Source organism: Bombus pascuorum, chromosome 11 (assembly GCF_905332965.1).
Source record: "Bombus pascuorum chromosome 11, iyBomPasc1.1, whole genome shotgun sequence".
NCBI lineage: Eukaryota > Metazoa > Arthropoda > Insecta > Hymenoptera > Apidae > Bombus > Bombus pascuorum.
The window spans coordinates 6,042,189-6,068,621 of NC_083498.1; the positions used below are offsets into that span (position 1 = coordinate 6,042,189).

General features: G+C 38.9%; 1 protein-coding gene across 2 annotated transcripts in view; it reads right to left on the bottom strand.

Annotated features, from left to right (window-relative positions):
- Positions 1-26,433, bottom strand: part of LOC132911599 (disintegrin and metalloproteinase domain-containing protein 10-like) — a 57,283-nt gene that overhangs the window by 14,329 nt on the left and 16,521 nt on the right. For both annotated transcript variants that reach the window (XM_060968301.1, XM_060968302.1), the window contains exon 4: positions 20,621-20,739. In XM_060968301.1, the coding sequence (XP_060824284.1) occupies positions 20,621-20,739 (119 nt within the window). The remainder of the gene's footprint in view (positions 1-20,620; positions 20,740-26,433) is intronic.

Here is a 26,433-nt window from a genome sequence, read left to right on the forward strand (position 1 = left end):
TTAGTCTATTCACTTTTTCGTAAAGAGCACATAAAATGTTATTATAGTAAAAGTCCATTTATATAATCAACTAATGACTTCTTTATCTGATTCCTCTATAAATGTATCCCGTCCATAAGTAAATTTGGATACACAAATCTTTATGCTCTTTATACAAACTTTATAGTGTTTTTCCTTTATAATATCTTCATAACATTCGTAGACTAGCGAAACTGCGAACATTCACAAGTCTGTTACTCAACCTAATAAATTGAAAAGTTTATTTTTATAGTTCCAATAGTCACACAAAGGTAAAAAGTCTCTTTAGTTGACTAAGAGACTTTGTTTTATCGTTATAAAATATAGTATTCGGCTCTCGTGACAATAATAATCCAACCACATTTAGGTGAGGGTTGATAGTTTTGCCTGTGACAGTTAGGGATTGGCCTAATGCACGCACATTGACCAGCCCGAGACTATTACGGGTTTACGTGTTTCATTAATAAATGCATCCTAAAAAAAAAAAAAAAATATATATATGTAAGGAAGAAATTGTAACACGTTTTAAAATATATCAAATAATTTTTGGCCATATTGCGACAGAGGACATCAGAGGACTCTCGTCGAATTTTCCAACCTTTTAGATAATAATGCATTCTAATACTAGTCAGCAACCGGATTCACGACATGATGGAATCGGTAACATAAAAAATGATTTATTTATATCTGGACTTATTACCAAGCAAAGAAACCTTTTTACGAGAACTTTCGTCATGTGGTTCACAACTTCACGATTTAATTAGATATACGTAGATCTTCCGCGATATAATTACACACACACTTATAAGAATTAAATAAAATAAATATTTTGTTTGAGAAAAACGAAATAAATGGGACAGAAATAGAAAACGATCTTATTTTTACTTTTTTTTTTTTTACCTTATAACAATATATATAGAGAATAAATTTACGAGAAAGAAACAAGTAGGCATTTCTGGAAGGATTTCGTCAAGTTTGTTGAACTGTTAGGTTAATATGGAAAGACAACGTACTCGAACAACTATACGTTTGCACGCGTAATCGCACGTAATCAGCTCGCACGGAAATCGAGCGAATCGCCTTCTATTTAGATTCAGGCAACTCGGGATAACTTCGTTTCGTGTCTCGAGTCTCGAGGTTCGTCGACGGCCCTGCAGCTTCCGGGTGGAACGATAGATTTCCGCGGCAAACTCTCGAATCGAAAATTGTCTCGCTGCGAGCGGAGACGGCGAGACAAAGCGAGCGAGAGCGACCGACGAGGAAGGAAGAAAGTAGGGTAGAGCTATCTATTTCCGTCATAGCCGTCGTCTTCGTCGAGAATTACACCGTTTCGACGATTTCATAATTTCCGGACGCGCGCGCTTCCAACCCTCCCCGGTTTCTGTAAGAAGGAAAAACTGGGTCGACGAACTTTTACCGCCGCCGACAGAAACGCTGCCGATCTTGTTGGCCGGGATTTCCAATCGCCTGGTAATCTTTAATCGCGTAAAGGAAGGATGAAAAATGAAAGTCGAAGGAGAAAGAGGGGCGAGATTTTGAAAAAAAAAAAAAAACAAAAAAAGAAAGAAAAAACAGAAGTCGAAATAGAAGCGGCAAGCAGCTCGCGGTGCACCGTACACTTGACATAATTCACCGTAATTGGTTGCCGCTCGTTTCTTCTTCTTCTCTTTTTTACCACCAACCTTCTCTCCGCGTTTTCTCGCTGCGAAGCAATTACGCGGGCGTTCTTCATAATTAATCGAATGATACACGGCCGCGGTACCGTTTAATTTAGCATTTTTCACCGGACGGGCAACCCCTGTGAAACTACGAAAAGAGAACGAAAGCAAAAGAGTTCTATCGCCGGAAGTTGAGTTGGTTAATTGTCGATTACACAAAAGCTCCGAATTTCATAGCCCTTCCTTTTTCCACCCTCTTTCCTCGTTCAACTTCCTCTGCGGGATCGAGGGAACGATGGAAAGAACGAACGAATCATTCAAAGGTTTTTCCTTGCAATTAAGTGTTTTAAATCCCTCGACGGGAATCCGGGATAGGTAAATTCACCCCTCATGCTAATCGATACCCCTCGAACAAAGGAAACGATTGAACAAAGGGTTCTCCGGCTCAAACGATCTAGCTCCTGATGCGGAACTACGACCGGATGAAATTACCATTTAAGCGAGAATCGAAAATTCCCCCTTGAATGTCGGCAATTGAGCGAGAAAAGAGGTAAAAGGGGAGGAAAGGGGATGCTCATTAGCTCCCGATACATCCGGAAAAATTCCCCTCCGAGCCTCGAGTGCAGTCACGCGCTCTCTAACGCAGTTCCACTTTATTTTTGTTTTCCGACTAATACAGCTTCACCTGTTATTTAATATTTAATTCTAATTAATCAATCATTGTAGAGTTTGCTTTCACTATAGAATTTGGTCGACAATGTTATCGTGATATCAATCTCTGCTGCGCGTCCGGTCTTTTGCAGGATGCCGATTTGTTTGTATATCCAATACATGGACAATACGTGGCTTAATAATGTTAATTAAACCTAAATCAAACCAATTCATTCGGTTAATCGAACTCCTGACAATCTACACGACTGATAAAACGCGTAATTTATCGTCCGCAAGTATCAGCGATTTTAATCATTTTTTTGACGATCATTCGAAAGGGTCAGCCTAACTTTTTGAAAGTGTTAATCGCAGTATATGTCCAAGTAAATACGATATATATAAACTTTAATTAACCTTATTATTGCACACCTGGTTTGAATGATCCTCGCACAGCGTCTTATCCTTTATCTCTTACACAAGATAATCAATCAGCTGATTGCTTCTCTGTATATTCTCCAGATGCTCAATTTTCATATTCCTGCGCGTTTCCTTAGAAGTCATCATTTTTTCAGATTGGAAACACACCGAACTTTCGTGAGGTGAAAATGAGTTTCAATCGGACTTATCAATTTGCAAACCATTTTCACGATGTACTCGGCTTCTTTAATAACTCCCTTTCATCGTTCAGACGATCTTTTACCTCTGCGTTATTTAACTCGTAACATAAGCTTGATATATGCTCAACTTTACTTTACGTTATATATTTATACGATGCTTAACGTTGAGTTACAGTTAAATCGTATTATAAGCTTAACCTTACTCCCTATTTTATCGTAATCGTTAACGCTTTTCTCTCTAATTGCCAATTGTCATTTCCTACTCTGTAACGACCATATCGATCCGCTGATATTATAATAAACGTTTTATTATTTTTATTATTATTATTATATGCATAAGTGGAAAAATAATAATCGCCGCGGCTTAAAGCTAGCATTTTCCGATTTCATTCGAAACTACCGTACGTTATGAGAGAAGTCACAAATTCGGCGTGTCTCGAAACGAAGCTCAGCGTAAAAAGCGACACGGCGATGGAATCTGTGTGCCTGGCCCGTTTTTCCCTGCTTTATATCGAACTTTGGCCAACGCGCGCGCGATTCCATCGGCGAAATCCATTTAAAACGAACGTGCCGCGCACGAAATGGTTTATGAAACGATACCGTTAAGTCTTGCAAGTTTTCCAGTCCCCTGTAGTTGGACTGATCGTCGGTTTACGCACAGTCGATACCAGTGTTCCCACGGAAAATAACAGACCGTGGCCGTGGACACGCGATCTAAAAGCGTGGCGCCAGGGGAAAAGATAACGAGAGATAGAGACAGAGGGAAGGGTGCGTAAAAGGGAGGACGATATCGAGCTTAACAAAGAATACGGTTCGCCGTTTAATTTGCTTTGTATCGCGGTACCTGGTCGATATGCGTGTGGACACTGCGGACTGGTAACGATGTCGCTGATAGGATGTCCTGTTCTTTGTTACGTACAGCGAGTCACGAAAGTATTTGAACACTTGCTATCCGTAGGAAACTTTCGAAATTGTAGAAATGTCGCAATGTGACACGCGACTGTCATGCTTATCCTGTTAAATTTTAGATTTTGAACTTTCACGACGATTAGATGGCACATCTGCGATTCTTCGAATTTCAGTCGCGTTCGTGGTAGCAGTAGTTTCACATTGTTCGTGAACATCCGAGGTGGCTTCTTCGGAAGCTCGCCAAAAATTTCTGCCCTGACGACGTCACGCACACGTTAAAAAATTGAAACGCTACACGAAAGAGAAGATTCTTTAAAATTTCGTGCAATGTATTTACGAAATCGAAGATATTTATTGGGAAAAGAAAAGATTTATTCAACGTTTCATATGCTCTATAATCTAAGAAAAAAGGGAATATGTATATCTACTATTAATAAGCTTTATTAGTAATTAATTCGAATTTATAATGCGTTTATGACTCTGCAATCACGTAAGAGTTGCTTATTAACGATATTTATCATCAGTTATTCATTTATCATTAATATGTAAATTCTAATAAAATTATGACAAATCTATCGGTATAGATATAAAAGTATTTAATAGAACATAAATAATCAACACGAGACAGCATAAATAATCTTCTCTGAATACATTAATATCATTAATAAAGTGAATCGTCGGCTATCCCAATAAATACTTTTATAATGGTCAGTAGAGATGTATGTTTGCAAACAAAAATCCTGTAATTCCTATGTAAATTTCTCGAATCGTCTGAAAGTTGGCTACTAAAACCGCAATGCCGGTGTCTCATTACGGTTCTAATAAAACCTCGAAACGTATTTACCAAAGTTTTTACAATAAGCGTCCAAACATAGTCCCGTTTCGCAGTGAGCTAAAAACTTGTCGAGAAAGGTCTCGAATAAAAAAGCACGAGTTACCAAGTGTCAGCGAGTATGAAAGTCAAATAAATTCACCTTCGACGGACTTGGACGACGCGTGAGAAGTCTTAAAATCCCGGGCGTAAGTCTTCGCAATTCAATTACATCGGCTTACGTTACGCAAAAACTTCTTCAAGACTCGCGGCTTACAATAGCGAGCTAAACGAAGGAATCAACAGAGGTACTGTGTAAGCTTTTCATCCTTGATCTTACGTCGGTGGGTCACGATCAGAGGACACGTTCGTGCATTTACTCCTGGGAAGAACGACACATGAGCGCGCTCGAATCGACGGTGGATCCTATCTAGGACCTTCTTTTTACCGCAGCTTCGAGAATGACGGAAGGAGGGTGGCGAATGGTCTCCGGAGACAAGAAGGAAATCAAGGAGTCCCACGTCGTCCAATTCCCTTCCTTCGTTCGATTTTTGTTTCAAACGAGCGGACGAAGGCTGGCTAATTCGATCCAATTTCGCGCGGCTGCTTAACCGTCAACGTGGATTCCCTTCGGACGAGTTTCAACGTAATCGACGCGCGATTCGATGACGTTGCCGATGCAAGATGTACCTTCGGTGCTCCCGTGCTCGAGGAAATGGGAAAACGGTGGTTGGTTAGACTGGACGATTCGAGGGAAAGAAGTAAACGACGAAACAAACGAGTTCTTACGGGCGTAGTTATGCGCACAGTGGGTGTAGGAAGCATTCGTACGCTCGTTTAAAGCGGAATAATAAAAACGGATAAAGAAGCTGTAGAAAATTGTCTTCGCGTTCTTTCCTTAGCGGTTCCGACCGATTACGTTTTATTCCTTCTTTTTTTTTTTTTTTTGAAATTTTTTCCGTGCATCATTCGGTAAACTGATCCTTCTGATTTCTCGAGGAAGTCGTTTGGTTCAATTTTAAAAAAAGTTATTTTGTTCTAAAAGAACGTACGATAATACCTTCTACACTCGCTGTACTATGGTTCGTGCAAAGTATCTGATAGATATTATCCGCGTACAGGGCAGACAGAAAAATTAATATACTACGCTCTAATAAATGTTATCGTAATTTACATTAATGCGTGTTAATATGTACTAGGAGAAGGAGGATGAGGAAAGTAGAGGAAGGAAGATGAGAAATGATAAGACCAAAGAGAGCACTGCGGATAATACAGATCAGAGGGCGGCATGAGTGGGGTGCGAAGGGATGAGTGTTTATAAGGAATATTGCAAACCAAGTCCATTCTATGGTTCTCTGGAATTACAATAAGTATCTATCTACATCCATTTAACACTTTGACTGCCACGCAAGGACGCCACGGGAGTATTTTTATTATTCAAAGCATATAATGAGAAAATAATAATAAATTGATGATGTAAGACAACATTCTTCCCCAATGGACCGTTTATCTTATATGTGGTCACGGGTGACCACCGTGGCGCCTTGGTAACAGTTGATAGCGACGTATTATAACAAGGCTTCGTTTATTTTAACAAACCATTCGCATTCGTTATTTCGTCGTAAGCAAAACGTGCAGAATGTATTGTTGAAACGTGTAGAAGATATTGGTAAACGGTATTTGCTTATTCTATATATAACAGTAAGGTATGTGCACACTTCTAACTTCAATTATATGATTATAAAGCAGCATTTACGATTATTTTCTAAGCTGTGTTTATAATAATATTCGTAGATTACCCCTCGAAGATATGGATGCGAACACAGTGCACCGTTAGATGCAAGATTTGTTCTCATTTTTTTTTATTGATGTTCTAATAAAAATGTTTAATCGTTCAATAGGGCACTTTTTATTTCAAAGTATCTTCTATTTATCGGTTATATTCAAAATGCCCTAACTGTCAATTTTCATTCAATTTTTATAATTGTAAGAAGTTCAGGCGCTCCGGTCAGCAATGACCACCGTGGCAGTCAAAGTGAATATATCTTATCCATGGAGTTTTTCGACGTTGAATCGATATACACATTTTTCTTTTGTCGAAACTCGTATATCATTCTCTTGGCTCTTCTCTATATAATTTTGACATCGAATTGATTGACGCATCTATCGAATTGATACCGAATGTGATACAACGCAGAAATGATCATGGATGCGTCTATCGAATTTAAAAATCGGTCACAAAATTCTATAAGGAACGAGAAATACAGTAAGAAATACGTTGTCTATCTGTGGTGTTATCAGAAATCTGCTTTTCATTTGTGCGACGCAACGTATTGAATTTGAAAATTGCTGTTCCATGAAAGACGAAATATATGACTTATCAGAAGCGTGTTTTCCATCTGTGATCTTCGAATGTCCGATTTTCCTTGCGTATACGCGCTTCCATTGAAATTGAAACGATAGCTTCTTTTCCAAGAAGCAGGCTGTTTCTATTCACGAGAATTCTCGTCCGTTGTAACCTAAGAAGCACAGGGGCGAAAGAAAACGAGAAATCAACGTTGAAAGCGTAGAATATTAGATTAAAATCGCGCCAGTCCCTAGCGTTCTCTCCTTCGAATTCTCTAAAAGAATTCAGTCTCTCGTGGGACGCGTTAAGAGTTCTGTCTCGCGTGAAATTATTTTCAAGCGTAGCCAGAGAGTGAGTGCAGGGCAAATGATCCGGAAAAATGCCTAGCTAAATATTAAGCTTGCATCGAGTTAAAAAGGAATCGATAAGAGTAACAAGAGGCGGATAACGACGGAGTCTCTATCCTCGAGTTTAAAAGAAACCAGCAGAATTTGCTCGCAAATCTAATACGTAATACAAACAATAAGGTATCTGCTTGTCTCCGGCGCGAGAAGCGAATTCGAGAGCGCTTGGCTGGCGTTGTTTCACCGCTGAAAGTGCAAGATAAACGATAATATTGTGCAACGGCGCATAATCAGCGAGAGAACAGGGACGAAAAGAATAGAGAGAGAGAGAGAGAGTCTTGCAGGATGCAGCGGGTGAACAACGAGGGAACAAACCGAGGGAACTGTTTCAAGGATGACTAGTCGAATCGGACATCCTTAGAAAAGTTTTATCATAGTCTACGTCGACGTTGGTCGTCGACGATACGAACGTGATACGTCGTTGTTTCGTGTACACAGAAACGAATGTCCTTTCTCTTTTTCTCACTCTGTGCACGGTGTCTGTGAAATCATGGGTATTTGTAGTCTCTGGTCATCGGATTGAGATTATAGTTTCACTTTCTCAACACGATGTGTCACATGCATGTGCAATGTCAGATCGATACAAAAATTGTCTTTGCCCGTTGTACACAGTGACTCGAGAAAGTATTCGAACGTTTACCGCAGAAAATTGTTCTCAATATATTGTGTATCGTACCAAGCTTTCTGAAATTTCGTTCATACACAGTAACGACTATCGTGATTGTACTAATAAAATTTGAAACCAATTCGAAAATTTATACAAGAAATTTATCGGAAGCATACACTCAGTGAAAAATAAATACACAGCATGAACGCTAGTCTTAAACGTGCAATTAGCGTTAAAGACGCGTTCCATTAAATATCGTGGCTTATCGATTTAACGATCCATTGATTATTAAAATACTTCAGTGATCCTTAGCTTGTACAACAAATATCTTGCAACTGTCACATACATTTCCAGATCTGTTTCCAATTTTACCAATATGATCGCGATAACCGTATCTCGTTATAGTAGCATTGAAATTTCAAAATTTTCCGTACGATTATACGATACGTAAAAATTTTGCGAGAGCATAAAATTTGAGTTGTACAAAAAGTCGTGTTTTATTTTACATTTTCCACCTATCTTTTCACCAAGAGTCAGCCCTTGCTCGCTTACGCGACTGCAGAGACACCCTGTATATCTTCCTTTTCCTCTCTTCCCTCGGTCGAGTGTCTGCAATTCCACACCATATCGCCTGGCTACGTTTGCTCGCGTTAAAATCAGCTGCAAACTCTTCCCGTCTCATAATTGACCTATTTCTCGCGGACGAGGCCTCGGTGCAATATTCCACTTCGTGGCGGCCAAGTAACTCCGACGTCGACGCGAATGTAATTCGCTCCGATTCGAAGATAGAGAAGGTGGCGGAAAGAATCAGCGAGGATCCTTTTTCTTCCTTGCTGGTCGCTGTTCTGTGTCGCGGATCCACTAAATCCCAATGAGGATCCATCTAGTTTAGATTAATTCGAATAGAGTGGAGGAACGTTAATACGAAAAATGGAAGGATTTTGCGTTCGATCGGAGAAGTAACGCGAGGGTTCTGTATATTTGCTGGAAAATAAATAATTAGAGCCACAAATTCGTCGTCGTCGGATTAATTTACATACATTTAATTAAATAGCAGATGTTCACGCACATATGAGAAACTTGAATGTTTAGGAATGTGTAGAACACTCATGGGAACACAGTGATTGAGTTTAACAAACAATTTTTTTCGTTAAATATATATCGTCGCTTGGACAAACTGATTAAAAATGTCAGGATTAAATAAAAATTACTCGATGATTTGCAAAACACCACAGGTTCACGATTTTACAAAAAAGAAAGCTACTTCTTACAAGAAAAGTGATTATCTAGTAATTAAAAAAAAACACGTTTACAAGAAAAATCAACAACATCGATAACGAATTGAAAAAGATAAGAAATCTTATTTTCTCGAAATATTGGTGGCCGAGTTTGTGCGATTACAGAATTCACGGCTTCGATTATTTAATATGACGAACGTTTTGTTACGAAAAATTAAAATGTTGTTATCGAGATTATTATTGAACGGCTATTGAAAATTCTAGTGTATCTCTCTCATTTTCAAGGACAAACACGAGAAAGGATCGTTTTCGTTATAAACCCTTCAATCGTTCGCCATTTTTAAACGAATTCTCTGTTTCATATTTATCATATTTGTAACTACTAATTAAATTTTTCAAAATAATTTAATTTATCATATTTTCATTTTTATATCATATTGTATTTTACAACGAGTCTCGCTGTTTTAAATTCAACTTTCAAAGAACCGTATTACCTGACGGATAATTCGACATTTTATTTATAAGCAGATAATTTATGTAATTGCCTTGATTGGCGTATAACGAGACGCAAATTTCATAGACATTTCGATAACCCTGATCGACAGTGAATTCCAATTCCGGCACGACTTTATATTTAATTCGTAATTGCTCGCCAAACGGAAATCGAAGACTTTGGAAAGACACGGATTTATCCTAAATAAGGGTTTGGTGTTCATTCGGAAAGCTTGCCTCGGAACAGCTGTAAGGAATTCAAGCGTTGAAGGAATAATCGATCCTCCCCTTTGATTAAATTCGACAGAAATTCGTTATTACAGTTCCGGTTCGAGCGCGAGCCCCGAAGAACAGCAGGCCTTTAATTAAATCGTCCTAGACGTCGGTGTTCGCTGCCAGCAGGTCGTCCGTAAACTCCGCGGAAAAAGAATAATCATCCTCCTTTCTTCTTCAATTAAGAGCTCTTGGAGGAAATATTCTACTTCTAGGGGCTAAATACGAATTATTGGAATCCGGTGTAATTTCATTTCATTCAGCCTCGAAGAAGACGCGACTCGGTCAAACCTTCGCAGCCTGGTCGAGGAACAGGACGAAGCGAGGTACAGAGCAAAGAAAAAGTAAAAAAAGAGAAGCAGAAAAAAAGATCAAAAAATAGGAAGATAAAGATAGAAAGAAAAAGAGGCTAAATAGTATAATAGGCGTGGAATGGAGAGAGTAGAAATTCTGATTATGGCAATGGAGAAGCGAAAGGAGTGAGCAACGCGCGACGAAAAGGAAACCGAAGAACGAAAGAGGATGAGCGAGGGAGGGGCGCGTAACCGGAGAAGCTTTCACGGGGGCAACTGGCCGCTTTCACGGAGAAAAGCTCTGGCGCTCGTTAGTGGGAAAATCCAATTTAGTCGGGGAACGGTTAGCGGGAGCGATTCGCACGCGGAATCGCGAAAACTCGAACAATACGCATCGCGCGACCTCCTGCACCCCCGCGTGTGACAAATACCTGACGTCCGCCTGTTGCCAGACACACAGCGAGAATATGCTCAACGAACTTGTTTTATTGATTAACAATCGAATTACGCCCAATCGTCCGGTGCATTGATTTGATTCATCGTCCTATACCGTTTTCACGCGCCCCTCGTCTATCTTTTGAAATCGTCCATCTCCCGTTTCGCTCTTTTCATCTATGTCCTATCCTTTCCTGTGTTTCGCGCTCACGATTCTTTTTAATTAGTCATAACCCACGGGATGGGCTTTAATTAATTTGATCGTGCCGCGTATCGCCGATACGGGCCACGCTCCTATCCTTTGTTCCGTGTAATTAACGAGCCTGGAAAAAAGTAATCGTCGCGCGAGTTCCGCTTCCGTGCGTCTTAGCAACCATACGGATAATTTTATTTCTCAGGCAATCTGAGAAGAGACACGTTCTCGTGTTCGACATCGTAAGAATTTTCGTAAGAACGGATGTGAAGTCCGCGTGCACAGCGGATTATTCAATTTGAACGTGAATCGCGTTAACGGCGTAACGCCAATTATTTATCACCGCCGTGATAATTAATGCATAGCCGTTAATGAAAGCTCATGGCCGGCGTGCAAGGCACAGACCTCTGACAACGTTTCCAACCTCGACCGCTCGCAACAAATCGAAAATTCGTAATCGAGAGTCAGTCCCTACAATGTTGTTCTCGTTTGTTGATTAACTATTCGATTGCGTTGAGCGTTACATTGCTTTAAATTACAATATATCGTGGTCGCTTCTGATACTCTGTTCTATGGATCGTTGATCATTTTGTTAGAATTGCGTCCGCATATTATGTGCTCGCGGAGTTAAACAAATTTGTTCTCCCTGCACGAAGATTTTTCACTTCACTCGGTCTTTTCACTTTTAGATATTATCATAGTATCTACATGTACGGAGTGTTTTGCTACTGAGCTTAAAAAATAAAAATAAGGAAAATGTCGCTCATACAGACGTTGGTTCGTTAATGGGTTATTAAATAAAAAGATTATCGTAATAATCAGCCAAATTGGTGATGTAAGTTGGTTCGTTAATGGGTTATTAAATAAAAAGATTACTGTAATAATCAGCCAAATTGGTGATGTAAGTTGAAAACTACAGGAATGTGGTGATGTTACGACCACTGTTTTCTAAATTTACTTTGGAATTTACTATTATTTGTGTCACTTGCTTGCCACAAGCGAACTTATGGAGATAAAACATTCGTCCTTTGAGAATTGAAATAATTCCTGTCACTGATATGATAGAATTAAAAAATTAAGAAAAATGGGCCTGTTCAGATTGGTTTCCAAGAGGTTCGTATCTCAGATGTATACATATAAATTAATAAAGATTTTCTATAAAGTCATTTCTCAATTAATGGTCGCTTCCCTTCTCTGGAGACTAGTCAGGGATCGAACGAACGAGATAACGAACAAAAAATCAATGCGAATGGAAACGAGCAGTCGTAACGACATGTTTCAGAACGACGGATGCCATCCTTAAATCCTGGCTTAATTAGCTAAAGTACCGACGCGTTAAGTACACATTTTATCTCTGCCATTTTGTTCCTGTAATTTGTAATCCTCGAGTGTGAAAATCTACGAAGCGAGAAGCATCGCGTCGGTTATGAATACGTCGAGCAGTATACTGGCTAGCAGCCAGGAGACCTCGCCCGCAAACTCCATCGAACTCATCCTTCGTCGATGAAGATGATGGCTGATTTAGGCGTTTCGGGATTAATCGACTAATCGAAAATAAAAAGTAAATTGCTCGTGCAAGAAATCTTATTATCGTCGTTTAAAAAACAAGAATATCAGCGATGTTTTAGAAGAGGATAATTATCCTTAGATTATAGTAAACAATATTAATAATAAAAATAAATCACATAAACTTGTGTAAACTGTAAATGGTAATAGCTTGTTAATTGTAACTATTCAAATATGATTATATTTTAATTTGAATTTAGATCTTTTAGGAAGAGTATATTTCGCTAGGAAATCAATTTGAAATAGAAAATTATTAATAATTTGACGACTTGGGGAATGTGGCTAACAGTTTCTGACTTTTGAAGATTTCTAATGAAATATTTTTATACGGAGGATACAGAAACTGATTAATGTGAATCAGTATTTTACTGACTCGGTTGCGATCCTCTTTAGTTTTTAGTTTTGCTCATTTTAACGAACAAAACAGATTTGTAATAAATATAAAATTATATCACGAGTAATCACGCACTTTTTCATATTTTCTTTATAGATGAGATATTATTTAACACGAAAGAAATGGAATTAAGTGGGAAGTGACTCCGTGCAGCAGAGTTAATGGACTTGCAGATTTTTACGTGAATTCATACGTTTCTAAATACACCTAAAGAAATGGAACCTAAGTAGAGATTTATTTCAATCTCTAAATATCAGAACGATTTTGTTACTTTTTCAGCAGATTGACGGTATACGAAGAACATGACAAATCCATTTCTATTGATTTTCTTACTTTGGTACCATTTGATGACTAAAATAATATAATACAATAATTTAATTTCTTAGCTACAATAATATAATAAAGAAGAACTTATTTGTTTCGAGGCTAGGAGATAGGAACTTGTGCAAATAATCAAGAATATATTCGATATTATAACATATATTCTTGAGATCAGGAGTTTCATAGCGAGCAATAGTTACGTACTCGCCAAATGCCACGAATAAAGCGACAGTTTTAGTAGCGCGGTTCTGATTATTAAGTTTTCTAATTACTCGTATCCTATTCTCTTTCTCTGCGGTTTTCACAGTTAACCAGTTAACTGCGTTTGACGTGTATACTCGTCGTCGCTTGTATTTATTTACGCACTCCATGAGCTAATCCCATGAGATATTTCTGGAGCTAAGTTCCACGGTTAACTGGTTAGGCAGACAAAATCGATATTTCTAAATGATAATCCATTTGAGTCAGCCCATTCACGACACTCGAAAATAGACTGGTTGCAGGTTGATGATCGAAGTGAGACGAGTGGTTGATTAAAACGTCGTCGCTCGACGAATCTAAGGACACAGAGGCGAACATTTCCGGTAGGAAAGAGCGCGTTGCTCTGGAAGATTGGCTCGGCTGGAATTTTCTAAGTGACTTGCCACGCATCATCCGACGTTCTCCATTATCGTAGCACGCCAATCGGCCGTTTCCGGCCGGCGCAATTACACGCGGGTACACCGTCAATTAGGCAAGTTTAATCGGTAATCGGATTATCAGTGATACGGGTTATCCTGCGCCGTTGCACCAGTCGGTGTGTCCCGTGCCCCATTCTAACACACGACCACCCAAACACACCCATGTACACGTACATAGCCGAATCGAAAAGTCAAGTTAATTTAATCATTGTATCGTTGGAACAATTACCGCGCATCCTGATCGTTTTCGCAGCGTGACAAACGCGCATTGTAACGGTTATTATGCTTGCAATCGTTTCATCTCTTCCGTAGCTTCCAATTACGAAGATATCGATACGATTATCTGCATCGTTCTATGGGTCGGGGTCGATTATAATTTCGTACACGCGACCTCTCCTCTCGGCTTTTACGGTCTGCCATTATTTATTTGTCATTGTACGCCTCCTTATTACATCGATCGTTGGACGAGCAGTGAATGAAACGCACGGCCAGTGTTAATTCACTTGGATCACGAAAGTAAATCGAACGATTACCGTAGAAAGTTTCTGCGAATATATTAGGTGCGTTAGAAGAAAGGAGATTTGAGTGATATTCTAACGAGTAAATTGCAATGAATTCTTATGAATTTTTACAGTCATAGTATGAATGTAATTAAAGAAGTTAAAGCTAGATAATAATTTAGTTCGTTCATTAAATAATATAATGAATATTATAAGTACTCTATTGTGCATATTTCGTACAATTTTTCATATTACACGCATTCTGTGGACTTTTTCAATTTGATATTTCGCGTGTACGAAAACTGCATACATTCGCAGTCTGAATTAAACAGATATCGTTGCATATCAACTCGTTCCGCGCCCGATCGTGTCACGATCGTAGGGATACTGTACTTCTTCGATAATAGATTGTTAAGTAAGAACAAGGAAGAGAGTCTGTAGCCAATCACGGAGCAATTCTTCCACGTAAGCGATACGTAAAATCGATGCGTTCAAGCTGTTTAACGAGCACCATTAGCATCGAGCCAGCGCGACCGGAGGAACAATGCCAGGTGAATTATTTCGCCGGAGCAACTCGCAAGTTCCGTAGTCGAAAGAGTATGCGTCTCATAATTCCGCTTGCTACACGGATACGCAAAGTTTTCATCGTAATCACGTCGCGAGTGTTCCCCGCGCGCAATTGTTAGTTGAAGTATGCCGGCACATCGAGGTAGAGCCTTAAGCTTGGCCCGGACCCCAGTCACGGAAATTTATTCCATTGTCGTATAACGCTGCGGAAGAACCCGGAGGAAGCTAGTAGAACCCGGAGGAAGGAACTCTTTTTCGAGTTCGCGTACGCGAGTTTGTACCGCGCGACTGATAAGGAATGAAAGTAATTGGAAACCGTCGAGTTTGCGAAATACAGTCGACGACAAAAATAAGTTGTGCAACAATGGGCTTACGAATTACAAAGTTTCGTTAAATACAGCTTGTTTACACAACGATGCAAATTTGTTTCAACAAAGTTTCAATTACTCATTTATTGCATGATCTACGATACGTGCTACAATGACGCATGGTGGCGGACCAGAGATTTTAAGATTCCTTTTGTTGAAGTGATCGCCACTTCTAAGAAAACTCTACATCTGGTCTTCGGTTTTCTCAAGCGCTGAGGCCATCGATAGTGTCACACACTCAACAAGACCACCCGCTCAGTAACCAAATAGACCGAACACCCTGCATGCCGCATCTATTGAAACAATAACTAAAAAGGCCCCTCCAAAGGGACTAGACCCTCGGTAGAAGGACCTTCCTAAACCAGCGCTCGAACAGTCCGTTGTAGCACCCCAAGGTAGTCTGTTCTAACATTCCGAACCACGCTGTTGTAACGCTTGAACCGTCACTCTGTTGGATTTCTGCAATAAAATTGTTTCATACGAAGTTCTATTTTCTTTACCCTATTCGTGAAAGAATCGTTTCGTTCGAACCGCGACGCGAGGATATCACCGGCGGTCCGTTAATTTCGCGATCTCTTGTGTCTCTGACGTGACAATAGCGCATAGACAAAAGAATGCGTCGATGACAGACCATAGGCGATACATGTGCGACGTTGGCTGCGGGGTTCTTTTAGTCTCAGGGTAACATTGCTAGTGTGCGGATCTGGTGTGGAGCTTACATTGTATTCCACACTTTGTACTTTAATATTCACAATATATATATACTTACAATACCTTACAATTTACCCACGCGTTTCTTTGATTCCACATACATCAAATGACCTTAACACCTTTAACATTCGCACTTTTGTATAACGACTACGTTACGTTAGCATTAACATACTTATCTGTTTTACATCTATTCGTAATTAAATTGATCATATCGATTCTTTAAACTTTCTTTCGTCTTTCATTGTACTCGTATGAAACAGGTATTCGTACACTTATCGCAGAAAGCTTTTACGTTTGTTATCGTGCACATTACATAAAACATTCAGAAATTATTCATCAGCGCTGTTACGAGATCCGACTGTCACGGTTGTATCGGTAAAATTTGAAAGCAATTTGAAAATGTATATAGAAATTCGTAAAATATGTTCTTAGAAAGTGTCGATAAGGATACGAATACTTTCGTGTATATGACATTAGTATACTAGTTCGAGTAAACTTTATCGATACATACTTCCGCTATCTGTTCGCTTCTTTTTGTTCCCGACTGTAAAACGGAATAAGGTGGATTTTGTAGAAACTTGTGTGTACGAAGGAGACTAACGGTATAGAAGTTGGAAATTTGGTTAACTTGGCTAGTGGACGAGCACGGTGCGCGATGAAGTCTCGCATACACAAGAATATGGGAATATCGGAGAGCTATCTGATCCCAGCGAGCGTTCCAGTAGCGAGAGGAACTCGAGTAAGTAGATACGTGTACCGACGAAAAGCGTACGAAGCCCGCAATATAATTTCGTGCAACGAATGAGTTCGAACTGGTCTAACCACAACCTCGCCACCGCTCGAAACTTGATCGCGTACAACGACGTTGACGTCGATGCAGCCATGTCGCGATCAACGTTTCTCTTCGAGCTGCTCCAACTTCAACCTACAGCCGTCGTTATTCCTTCAATAATGGCTTCGTTGAGTGATCGTGCGAGCTGCGGAAAATTTTCCACGCGTAACTTGTTGAATCTATACGGCCGTTCGTCGACCTACGAAAACGCAAAACATACCGCGCGAACTTTTCGCGTTTCAAGCTTTTAATCGACTGCAGAGCTTTTAAATCATAATACAGAGTGTTTTACAACGTGTGGGGCTCATTTCAGCGGTGAACAGGGGACACAAAAGCGGTGGGAAATGTTCGCGTAAACACGTGTCCTATTTGATCTTGTTTCAAAGCTATAGACACTTTTGTGTTTCAGTAGCCCGCAACTGTTTACCTACGTATGTAAAAGGTACGCTGCCTTTTGCAGCCGCCTTGTCAAAGAACTTCGCAATCTTTTAAAAATTCCACGCGTATGTCGAATAATACAGAGGGTAGCCATTTCGAGCACCTTCTACGAAGGTAAGCTGTTACGGATTACTGGAACACAGAGGTGGCTCCAACTTTGAAACAAGATCAAATGGGACACATGTTTATACGAACTTCTTTCATTGTTTTCGCGTTCCCTGTTCATTGCTGAAGTGAGTATCGCGTGTGATGAAACAGCCTGTACAATGTGCTAAATATGTCGCGAATATTCATGCAAAGTCACATTTTTACGAATATAATTTAAAAAATTATAATTAAGTCATAATTAAAATTATGATTAAGAAATGAGAATTGATAAAAGGAACACATTATCCGCATTGTCTGTACTTTTGCAGATCCAAATTTTCCATGAATGTATGAAAATTCGTAGTCTAATGGTTACGTCTTTTTCTTTTTTTGCTTTGTTTGTTAACCAACGCGGATTCCTTTGTGCGAGTATGTAACGCAGGATTCGTAATAAAGCTCTGCTGGATTTAAAAGGCAACAGTTACGCCTCCCGATGCTCGAGCGTAAAAATGCAGGCCCTAGCATGGCGTTTTCCGTTTCCAGGAGTAAGGCAACTCAATTACGGCGATTCTTCGCGCGGTCTTATCCAACGCGTACGCAACAACTATAATTATACGATAGCCAGATCCGCGTCGAGTTAGCGAATAATATCGCGGAGGAAACGCGCGCGTTGCGCCGTTCCGCTTCGAACGATCGCAATCGCAACGTTCGAGATAAATGACGAGAACGTGCCGTAGATGAGAAGAGAAGACTGTTGAAACATACGTAAATGATTCGCGGAAAATTGACACGACATCAATCAGTGAACAATTAGGAACGGTGTCTCAAACTTTATCGATGTAATCACCATAGTCATATCTTATCACTAAACTGCAGATGTTTACGTATTTTAGGGACGTTCAAGAATGCAAACATTCACAATTTGCATATAATATCCGATGTATCCAAAATAGAGTACAGTGAAGTCCCAGTTATCGAAATTTGGTTCGAGGTGCTTCGAACTTTACTATAACTTCATTTTTTATCGAAATTTTAGCACGAAAAGTACGAAAGTGCGAATAGTCAGATATTCTGAAAGCGGTTAATCAAATCGATTAAACGATGAATTAAATCTAAATACATGTACAATATTACATTATGAAAAATTACGTATAATTTTATTATAGAATTTATGAACACGAATAAATCTTTCCGTATTATCCGAGGTAGACTTCCGGTCCACATCATCTCAGATAATAAAAAAGAGGTTCTATCGTGATTATTATAATATTCAGTGGATGAACTAAATAGTCATCCACGCTGAATTTTTTTAGTTATATCCATAAAAATATAAAACATGCGCAGTCTATTTATTACTAGACCGAGGAGTTTTACGCATTTATGAAGAATCTGAAGATGCAAGCGTGCACAGAATGCGCACAGCATTGCAGAAATATATAAAATATCGAAAATATAGTACAATTTAAAATATTATCCTTTTTATACGAAAGGATGGTTTACCTCTTGAATAAAGAAATAAGTAAATTTTTTCACGAGAGATCATCTCGTGTTCAGTCGCATCACGATTGCAAAAACACCCTATATAAATGGAAAAGCAAGGACTTGGAAAGGCAGCTGCATTTGAAATTCGACGTCGGAACGAAGAAGATCGTGCGATATCGAATTCGCGATTTCGTTTCTAAAAGTTGAAAGTGAAGGAAGGGCCCGGTGGACTGGAATTCGACGAACTCACGATACGTATGTATATCGATGGTGAACATCGTTCGTTCATGGGAGACTTCTTGCTCGTACACCTTCAATAGGGTGGCTGGCTTGGTTCCAAACGACCGCTACTGCGAGGATGACGATCAAAATGAGATTCTCGGTTCAATGCCGAGAATCGAGCAAGGATTATGTGTCTTCTGTCGGAGGACGTCAACCGGCGAATAAACTGGCGTCGCGTTGCTGGCCAGCCAAGAAACTTTCCCGTTAGTGGTTTCGTTCAAATTCCACGTACATATTTCCCAGTTCTTTGACGAATCACGCGATGCGACAAGAAAGCAGTGAAATTAATAAAAATTAAAATACAGGCGTACAAGAGGAAAGTCTTTTTACTTATTAACGAGTTTCATATTGCCACTTTTATGTCTAACAAGCTCTCTGTTATTTGGAATGGATTTCATCAAGTACATTCTATAGTTATCACGACTTAGCGCTTTAATCATTTTAAATTAATTTGAATGGAAAAATGTTCTTTTCGCGAAGATTCTGATAAAGAATTAAATAAATCGAAATGTCTTTTTTTATTATATATGAAAACTTTTCAATATTTCAATATTAAAGCTCCAATATTACGAAGCTCTTATATTTGTTTCTCGTAAAATAATCTTTAAACGAGTCGATAAAGATTTATGGCATTCGCGTAATCCTTCAAAAGACTTGCAAAATTCATTAAACTTAATTATGTTCTTACGACAGATTCTTACCAACGAATAAATCAAAATCTCATCTCAAAAGCTAAGACCTCCCCGTTAAGAGAATATAAAATATAGCTGATGATAATTAAGTATACAAACAGAAAATCGCGGTTTTATCTCCTATTTGCAAAAATCAGTCGAAAACTAAATCTAAATTATCTCTCGCAGCCAACACGATTTATAGCGCTTTTGAGCGTGAATTTGGCCTTTTTTTTTGTTTAGAAAATGTTTTGTCCCCATCAGTTTCGACAGGGGCGAAATCCCAGAGAGCAAAAGGTAGCGAAACGAGAGAGGTATATTCGCGCTGATCCGATCGGGTTGTCGAAAACGCGGCATCGTTTGAAGCTAGATACACTGAAAGAAATATCACCCTGTGTGCACTCGTGTACACTAGAGAGTTTGCAATGGACAGCTTTCGCGCCCTTGCGCAGTTATTGCATATTAAAATTAAAAGGTCAGTTTTTAAAATCAATCTACAATTTTTGCGTGGTCTGTAAAACCCTATGGCGATGTTTTAGCCATTTTGGTTATACGCGCGAATCTTCCTTTTCTCCTAGTTCGCTCTTTACCCCGTATCGATGCATTGGGGTTGGGCTTTATGCCTGCTGCGAGCAACAGAAAGCGTGAATGGCGTTGGAAAACTTCAAAGGTAGGGGAGAAACCTCGCTTCACGGTGGCATGCAATTTCACCAGAATCCAAATCGCTTTCGTATATCATCGAAGGGTCGAAGCAAAGTGGTCTGACAAAACTCACCCAACACGGTGCCCACGTATGAGTGCGACGTGTCGAAGTCAATGGGGCCATTCGTGCTCTCGAATGTCGCATCCTTGCTGAATAGAGCCTTGTCTTGTATCAAGCGTAACGTCCACTGTCTGGAACAGTAACGAAACTTGTTATTAATATCAGACAATTAAAAGTTTTACGTATCATAAACACGTACATGTAGCTGTTACTATCGTATGAAATATGTAGCGTACGAAATATCTGTATCGTTGTACCTACGAGGCTCAAGACAATTCGACGGATATCATTTTTCGTGTCAGTTTGATCCTTTACATTCATTAGTTGTGTCTGTTAGTATTTTTTCAATGATCGTCTCGAAGTCAATCGAATCGATTAATCTTTCGAGTATGTAATAAAATAACGAAACACGACCGGAAAAGATATCCATCTTTCGTCTACGAGTCGAGTGTACGTATCTTACGTATTACTTAATTCCTCTTGTTACTTCCTTATTAATTATTAACATTTTTTACAATTTTTAATTTAAGTTCCTTTTATAATATATCCTGCAATTACATACATGGCACAACAAATGAATCATCGTCTTTATTCGTCATTAATTTTAAGCGTCTTCCCATTAAACGCACAATCCAACCAAGGACTCATTATTTCTCGAATATTTAATGCATTGTCCTTACTGTGTACTTGATATTCGAATGGTTAAAAAACCGGAAGCAGTGTGTTTCAAATTAGCAACAGCTCTACGAACATGAAAGAGAACAGGATCAAGACGAGATAGACGAAGTATCGGTGATTTACACATTGTTCCTAAGAAAACGACATTGCCCCTAAGAACTCGTCGACTAATCCTTTCGCCGATCAACGTAATCAGGTTTTTACGCTCGAACGGTTCTCGCCTCCACCAGGTCCATCATAGAAAAACATCGTACAAGAATGAATCATAATCGAAGAAATCTTGAAAATACCAGTAGTCGCCGGTTAACCTTGTGACTGTCCGTTGCGTTTGACTGCCCAGGACTGTTGGATCGAACGTTTGTCACTACGTAGGGTCAATGGTAACGAGTAGTCTCACGGTCGACGACTGGACATCGGGAAACGTGCAAGAAGCGCGATGTCGTTGCACGAGTGTCGAGGAACGTTAGATCCAAAACCCGTTGCGCTCTCGTGATTCAGCGATTCTTGGACGATGACGCGATCAGGCCTTCCCCGGTACTCGACTCTTCCGAGTGGAAAACCTGTAGTCGAAGGACGAAGCGAAGCATACTACGAGAGCGGTTAACAACTAACAATAAGGCTACGATAACATGGAATTGGTCGACAACATAGTAGCGCTTTAAGGCATGTTTCATTTGTGTCAAGCAATCAGATAACACTAATTAATTGATAACTAATTCCATGTCTAATTTTATTCTCGTGGTATACTACACTTGTAACCTTTCTTCGGCTACGTGGTCTCTACGCTGTTACCTACGCATACTTATGCACACCTGCTTGTCATTTAGTCACGTACCATTTGTTAGCTAGGTAAAGCCCTGATTGGCTTTCGCTGCCCACTTCTAGCTTCTAAAGATAGTACGAAGGAGGCCAGGCATAGTAACCACATCAATTCTCTTATATCGAGTTTTTGAATAGTTTTCGTAGCATGACTTCTGGTCTACAAGATATCCTATGACCCTATACCGATAGTATGCTTAGCAGTACCATTCGTTTTAGATAATCCGTCACGGGTACCTTTCCTTGACAAAAAGGAAGAATCATCTTGATCCAAAAATGTATATGATAAACGTACTGCAGTAGAAAATAAATCGCGGATAGAAAAAGCACACGGAGTACTATGCCGTGTTTAGCGAAAGGAAATGTATAAAGGCATATTAAACTCTGCATCCTGAAAAATCTCGAATCGATTAAATATATTAAAAGCAAGTCTCAACGCGTGACGACTGCGTTGATACCACCGTGAATTCGACACTAATCAAAGAATAGCACGGAACTGTGGCTTCTAAGAACAAGGGATCGACGTTGCTGTAAGATGGACGAGCGAAGCGCGACGACTTTCAGACTTGGAATATTAAATTTAGAAACGCGAAAGGATCAAAGACTGACGCGTGGCATTGAAACGCGGATTGACCAGGGATTGCGTATGGAATGCAGCGAGTGCACGCTGCTATAATACCGGATTCGAGGGTAAATGGATTAGGTTTAATTAAATTCGCAACGAGCCTGGATTATTCGCGAACACGCGTAGACCGACAAAATATTCGATTATCTCGTCAGTGTTAGAGGGAAAAATAGAAAAACAGAGGGAAACGAAAGGTAACGCTGATGTTAAGAGACAAGGAGAATTTCAAGGCTGATCATCGAAACCGTATCGAACAGAATATGTTCGGATGGTTAAAAGAATGGTCCTATTAAATGCACAGACGTGGTCGTAAATCTGAGCTTGTATTTCCTTCTTCAAATACGAAGATCGTAGGATAAAAATATCGCAAGTATAATTTTGTAGAGTTTCCAATCCTGATGTTCTTTTATAATTATTTAGTGATCGATAGTGTATTTCAGTATAGCATAGTTAAAAAAAGAAACAAGGATATAGTTCTTTTAACAGTGTATGGCTAATATCTACGATAAGAGAATCAATGCTTTCGAAGTCAGTATTTTTCCAAAGAGTCGGGAGAAATTAATATTTTTCGTGTAAATATTTTTCGAAAGAATCTCATAATAAAATTTAATAGAAAGACGGTTTTGATAGCGTATGCTTGAAAAAGGATGAAAGGTTTCTCGACAGAGATCCACTGAAAGAAACAATACATGTAATATTTAATAGAACGTTCAACTTTTATTGAATTTCACTACGTACCTCCCGAACAACCTAGTGCTTTAATTAAGTACGCGATATTTTGAAGAAACCAGCCACGGTTGAGGTTTCATTTGTATGTAAAGAATATACTGAATCGAGGCCGTTTAGAATAAATAATAAATGGGAAATAAACCGCGAATAACGGAGAGAAACGCGAGAATTCTAAAATATTCGCGAACAGCCGTAGCAGTTTCAGATCCCGGTAATTTCTATCATCGCGAAACAGATTTCGTTTGAAATTCACGCTGGTGTTTTACAAGATGCCGCGAGGAAAAGGAGACACAGAGGGCTCCTCCTCTCTGCTCCTTTGCCTCGCGGAAAGAATTTAATACGGAGCATTACCATAAAGAAACGAGGCACAAGACGAGCTGGCATTACGTAAGGTATCAACGGAAGAGCAACAATTAGTCGCGGATCCTCGTACCTTTCTCGCCGCATCTGCTGCAATTATTTTCCTAACTCGATAGCAAGCTGTTGGCGATAACGGTGAACCTTGTTTCCTTCCTTATTCCACGAAATCGTTCTATTGTTTCCATGAAATTGGTCCCGTTAAGAAATTCATAAAGCTGTCCGTAAAGTGCGTGACTCGCGAAAAAAAGGCGACAAAGTCGCTCGAACGATTTATCTCGTAATCCTTCGGATTTTCACCGCTGCATTCAAGATTGTTGGACTCTTTCTATTTATTCATACACTGGTTCACTTGCTCGAGATACTTGTACGCTTTTACCATGGAAAATTTGTATGCACGCCTTGTGTGTGTTACGTATAAAACGCGTCGAAATTTCATTAGAACAACGATGAGAAACGATTGTGACGACTGTGTTGTACAATTTGAAACCAATCTGACGGTGTTATCGTTTGGATGACATATCTGAAATCCTACATCTATATACCACGTCCATATGAAAGCTGCATACGAACAAATTTTATTGTATATTTTCGATTTACCTTTATATGGGGAATTACGTTGGTAAAATTTGTAACCAATCTGAAAATGTATACGTACGTGTTGATTTACATCATACACCTCAAACCTTGTATCCCATTCCGTCTTCTATATCCTGTATCCTACATCCATACGAACAGATTGTATTCTATATTTTCAATTTACTTTTACACAATTACCTGCTTCTCGATTGTACTCCGATTTGGAAAACATGCTATGATTGTATGAGAAATTATAGGATTTTTACTGCGAATATATACTTAATAAAAAGTAAGTAGACAGCATGAGTGATCATCTTAGAAATATAATAAATGTTAAAGTTATTAACTCATTGGTCCAGCTAATAACGAGAAGTAAATTGTAAATGTATAGATAAAAATATTAAAGATGTTCCTATGGAATATCAAGACTTCATGAATATGTAATTAATATTTATTCGCGCATTGTTGAAGGTATATCGTGGAATAAATTTTACTCCACTTTCCGCAGATTTTTGCGAAATATGTCAAGTCAAATAAAATATGAAACGTCCGTTCACGTCTGCTATCCTTAACGTTTAAACAATTGAAAACGTTGATTTATGCTTCGCGTCAACAATGTGTTAATATCAATATCATTGACCGTTCAAATATTTTTGCAACCTTTGAGAAGTATCCGTACGTACCGAATACGTTGTCATTTCAATGTATATTTGCAGGTTTGTTTCAAAATTTTCCAATATGATTATGGCAGTCGAGTCTCGTGAATGCTAATGAAATTTCCAAATGTTTCCTATGATGCATAATATATTCAACAAAAAGTATTCGCAAGTATTCCAATATTTTCGTGAGCCTGTGCACATCGAACATATATGAAAGAGGGACAAAAGCCGATATCGCCGATTTATAACATCAACTTATCCACATTCTGGCTTCAACATCTCTCTCGCTTATCTACGCTCGGACACTTTCTGAAAAGTGACTTTTCGCGGGACCATCGCCTCTGGTAATCCCGGAAAAGCAACACGCTGGATTTCTCATAAACTTTTTAGAACGTTGCTCGACGCTCTCCTGAATCCCGTGTAACGAATCCAATAACACGGTCGTCCACGAATCCGATTTTCTCCTGACGAAACGAGGAATCTAATAACGCCGCTTTATTTATCCATTCTATACTAATAAGCACTGAATGCTGAAAGATGAATTTCCTCTTGACCCCTTTGCTGTCTATTGCGCGTATATTCGTTGTATTTTCATGGACGTTTTACAAGAGAATCGACAAAAGCCCAAGAAAGGAAAAATCAAGTTATTTAAATCAAATTATTTCGCGGGATATTTACTGTGGCTACAAAAGCTACTTGTACAGCATTGTATTTGTTATAGCATCTACGCATTAATTAATTGGCAGACTGCAAATTTTTATGTAATTTCATATTTTTACGAAGAAGATTAAGGATATGAAACTCGCATAGAAAATTGTTTCGTCCGTTAAAAATGATAAAGAGCACTCCATTTTGAATATTTTATATATTTTTGTATATTTAAATTTATTATAAATGCGTGAGAAATCGGCGGTCTATTAATTAGATTCAAGTATATTAAATTTCGTATGCTTTCTAGTATGTCCACATGATTATAAAAATTTGTTACTATGCAAACGAAATGTAGAACGTCGTGAAAAGACGCTTATTATTGTGCACTGTTGTAGCGTTACTAGAAACTTCAATATTTAGATTAGTTTGCTTTTTCTTTACCATAACGTGCCTAATCTCTATAAAAGCAACGGATCATAGCAGAAATGAGGGGGTGGAGCAAGACACGTTGAAGGTAATCCATCTTGTAAAGTTGAAAGCACGGCAAATAATAATTTCTAGTTTTACAAGAAGAGGAAGATACCAAAGAACAAGAGAAATAGATAACAATCTGAAGATTCGATTAACAACAAACATATGTTTGGTAAATATAATACCAAAGAGGATTTAAGACATACATAAAAATTATCCAGAGTACTAAATTTTTTGTTTGTTAATAATAAGTATAA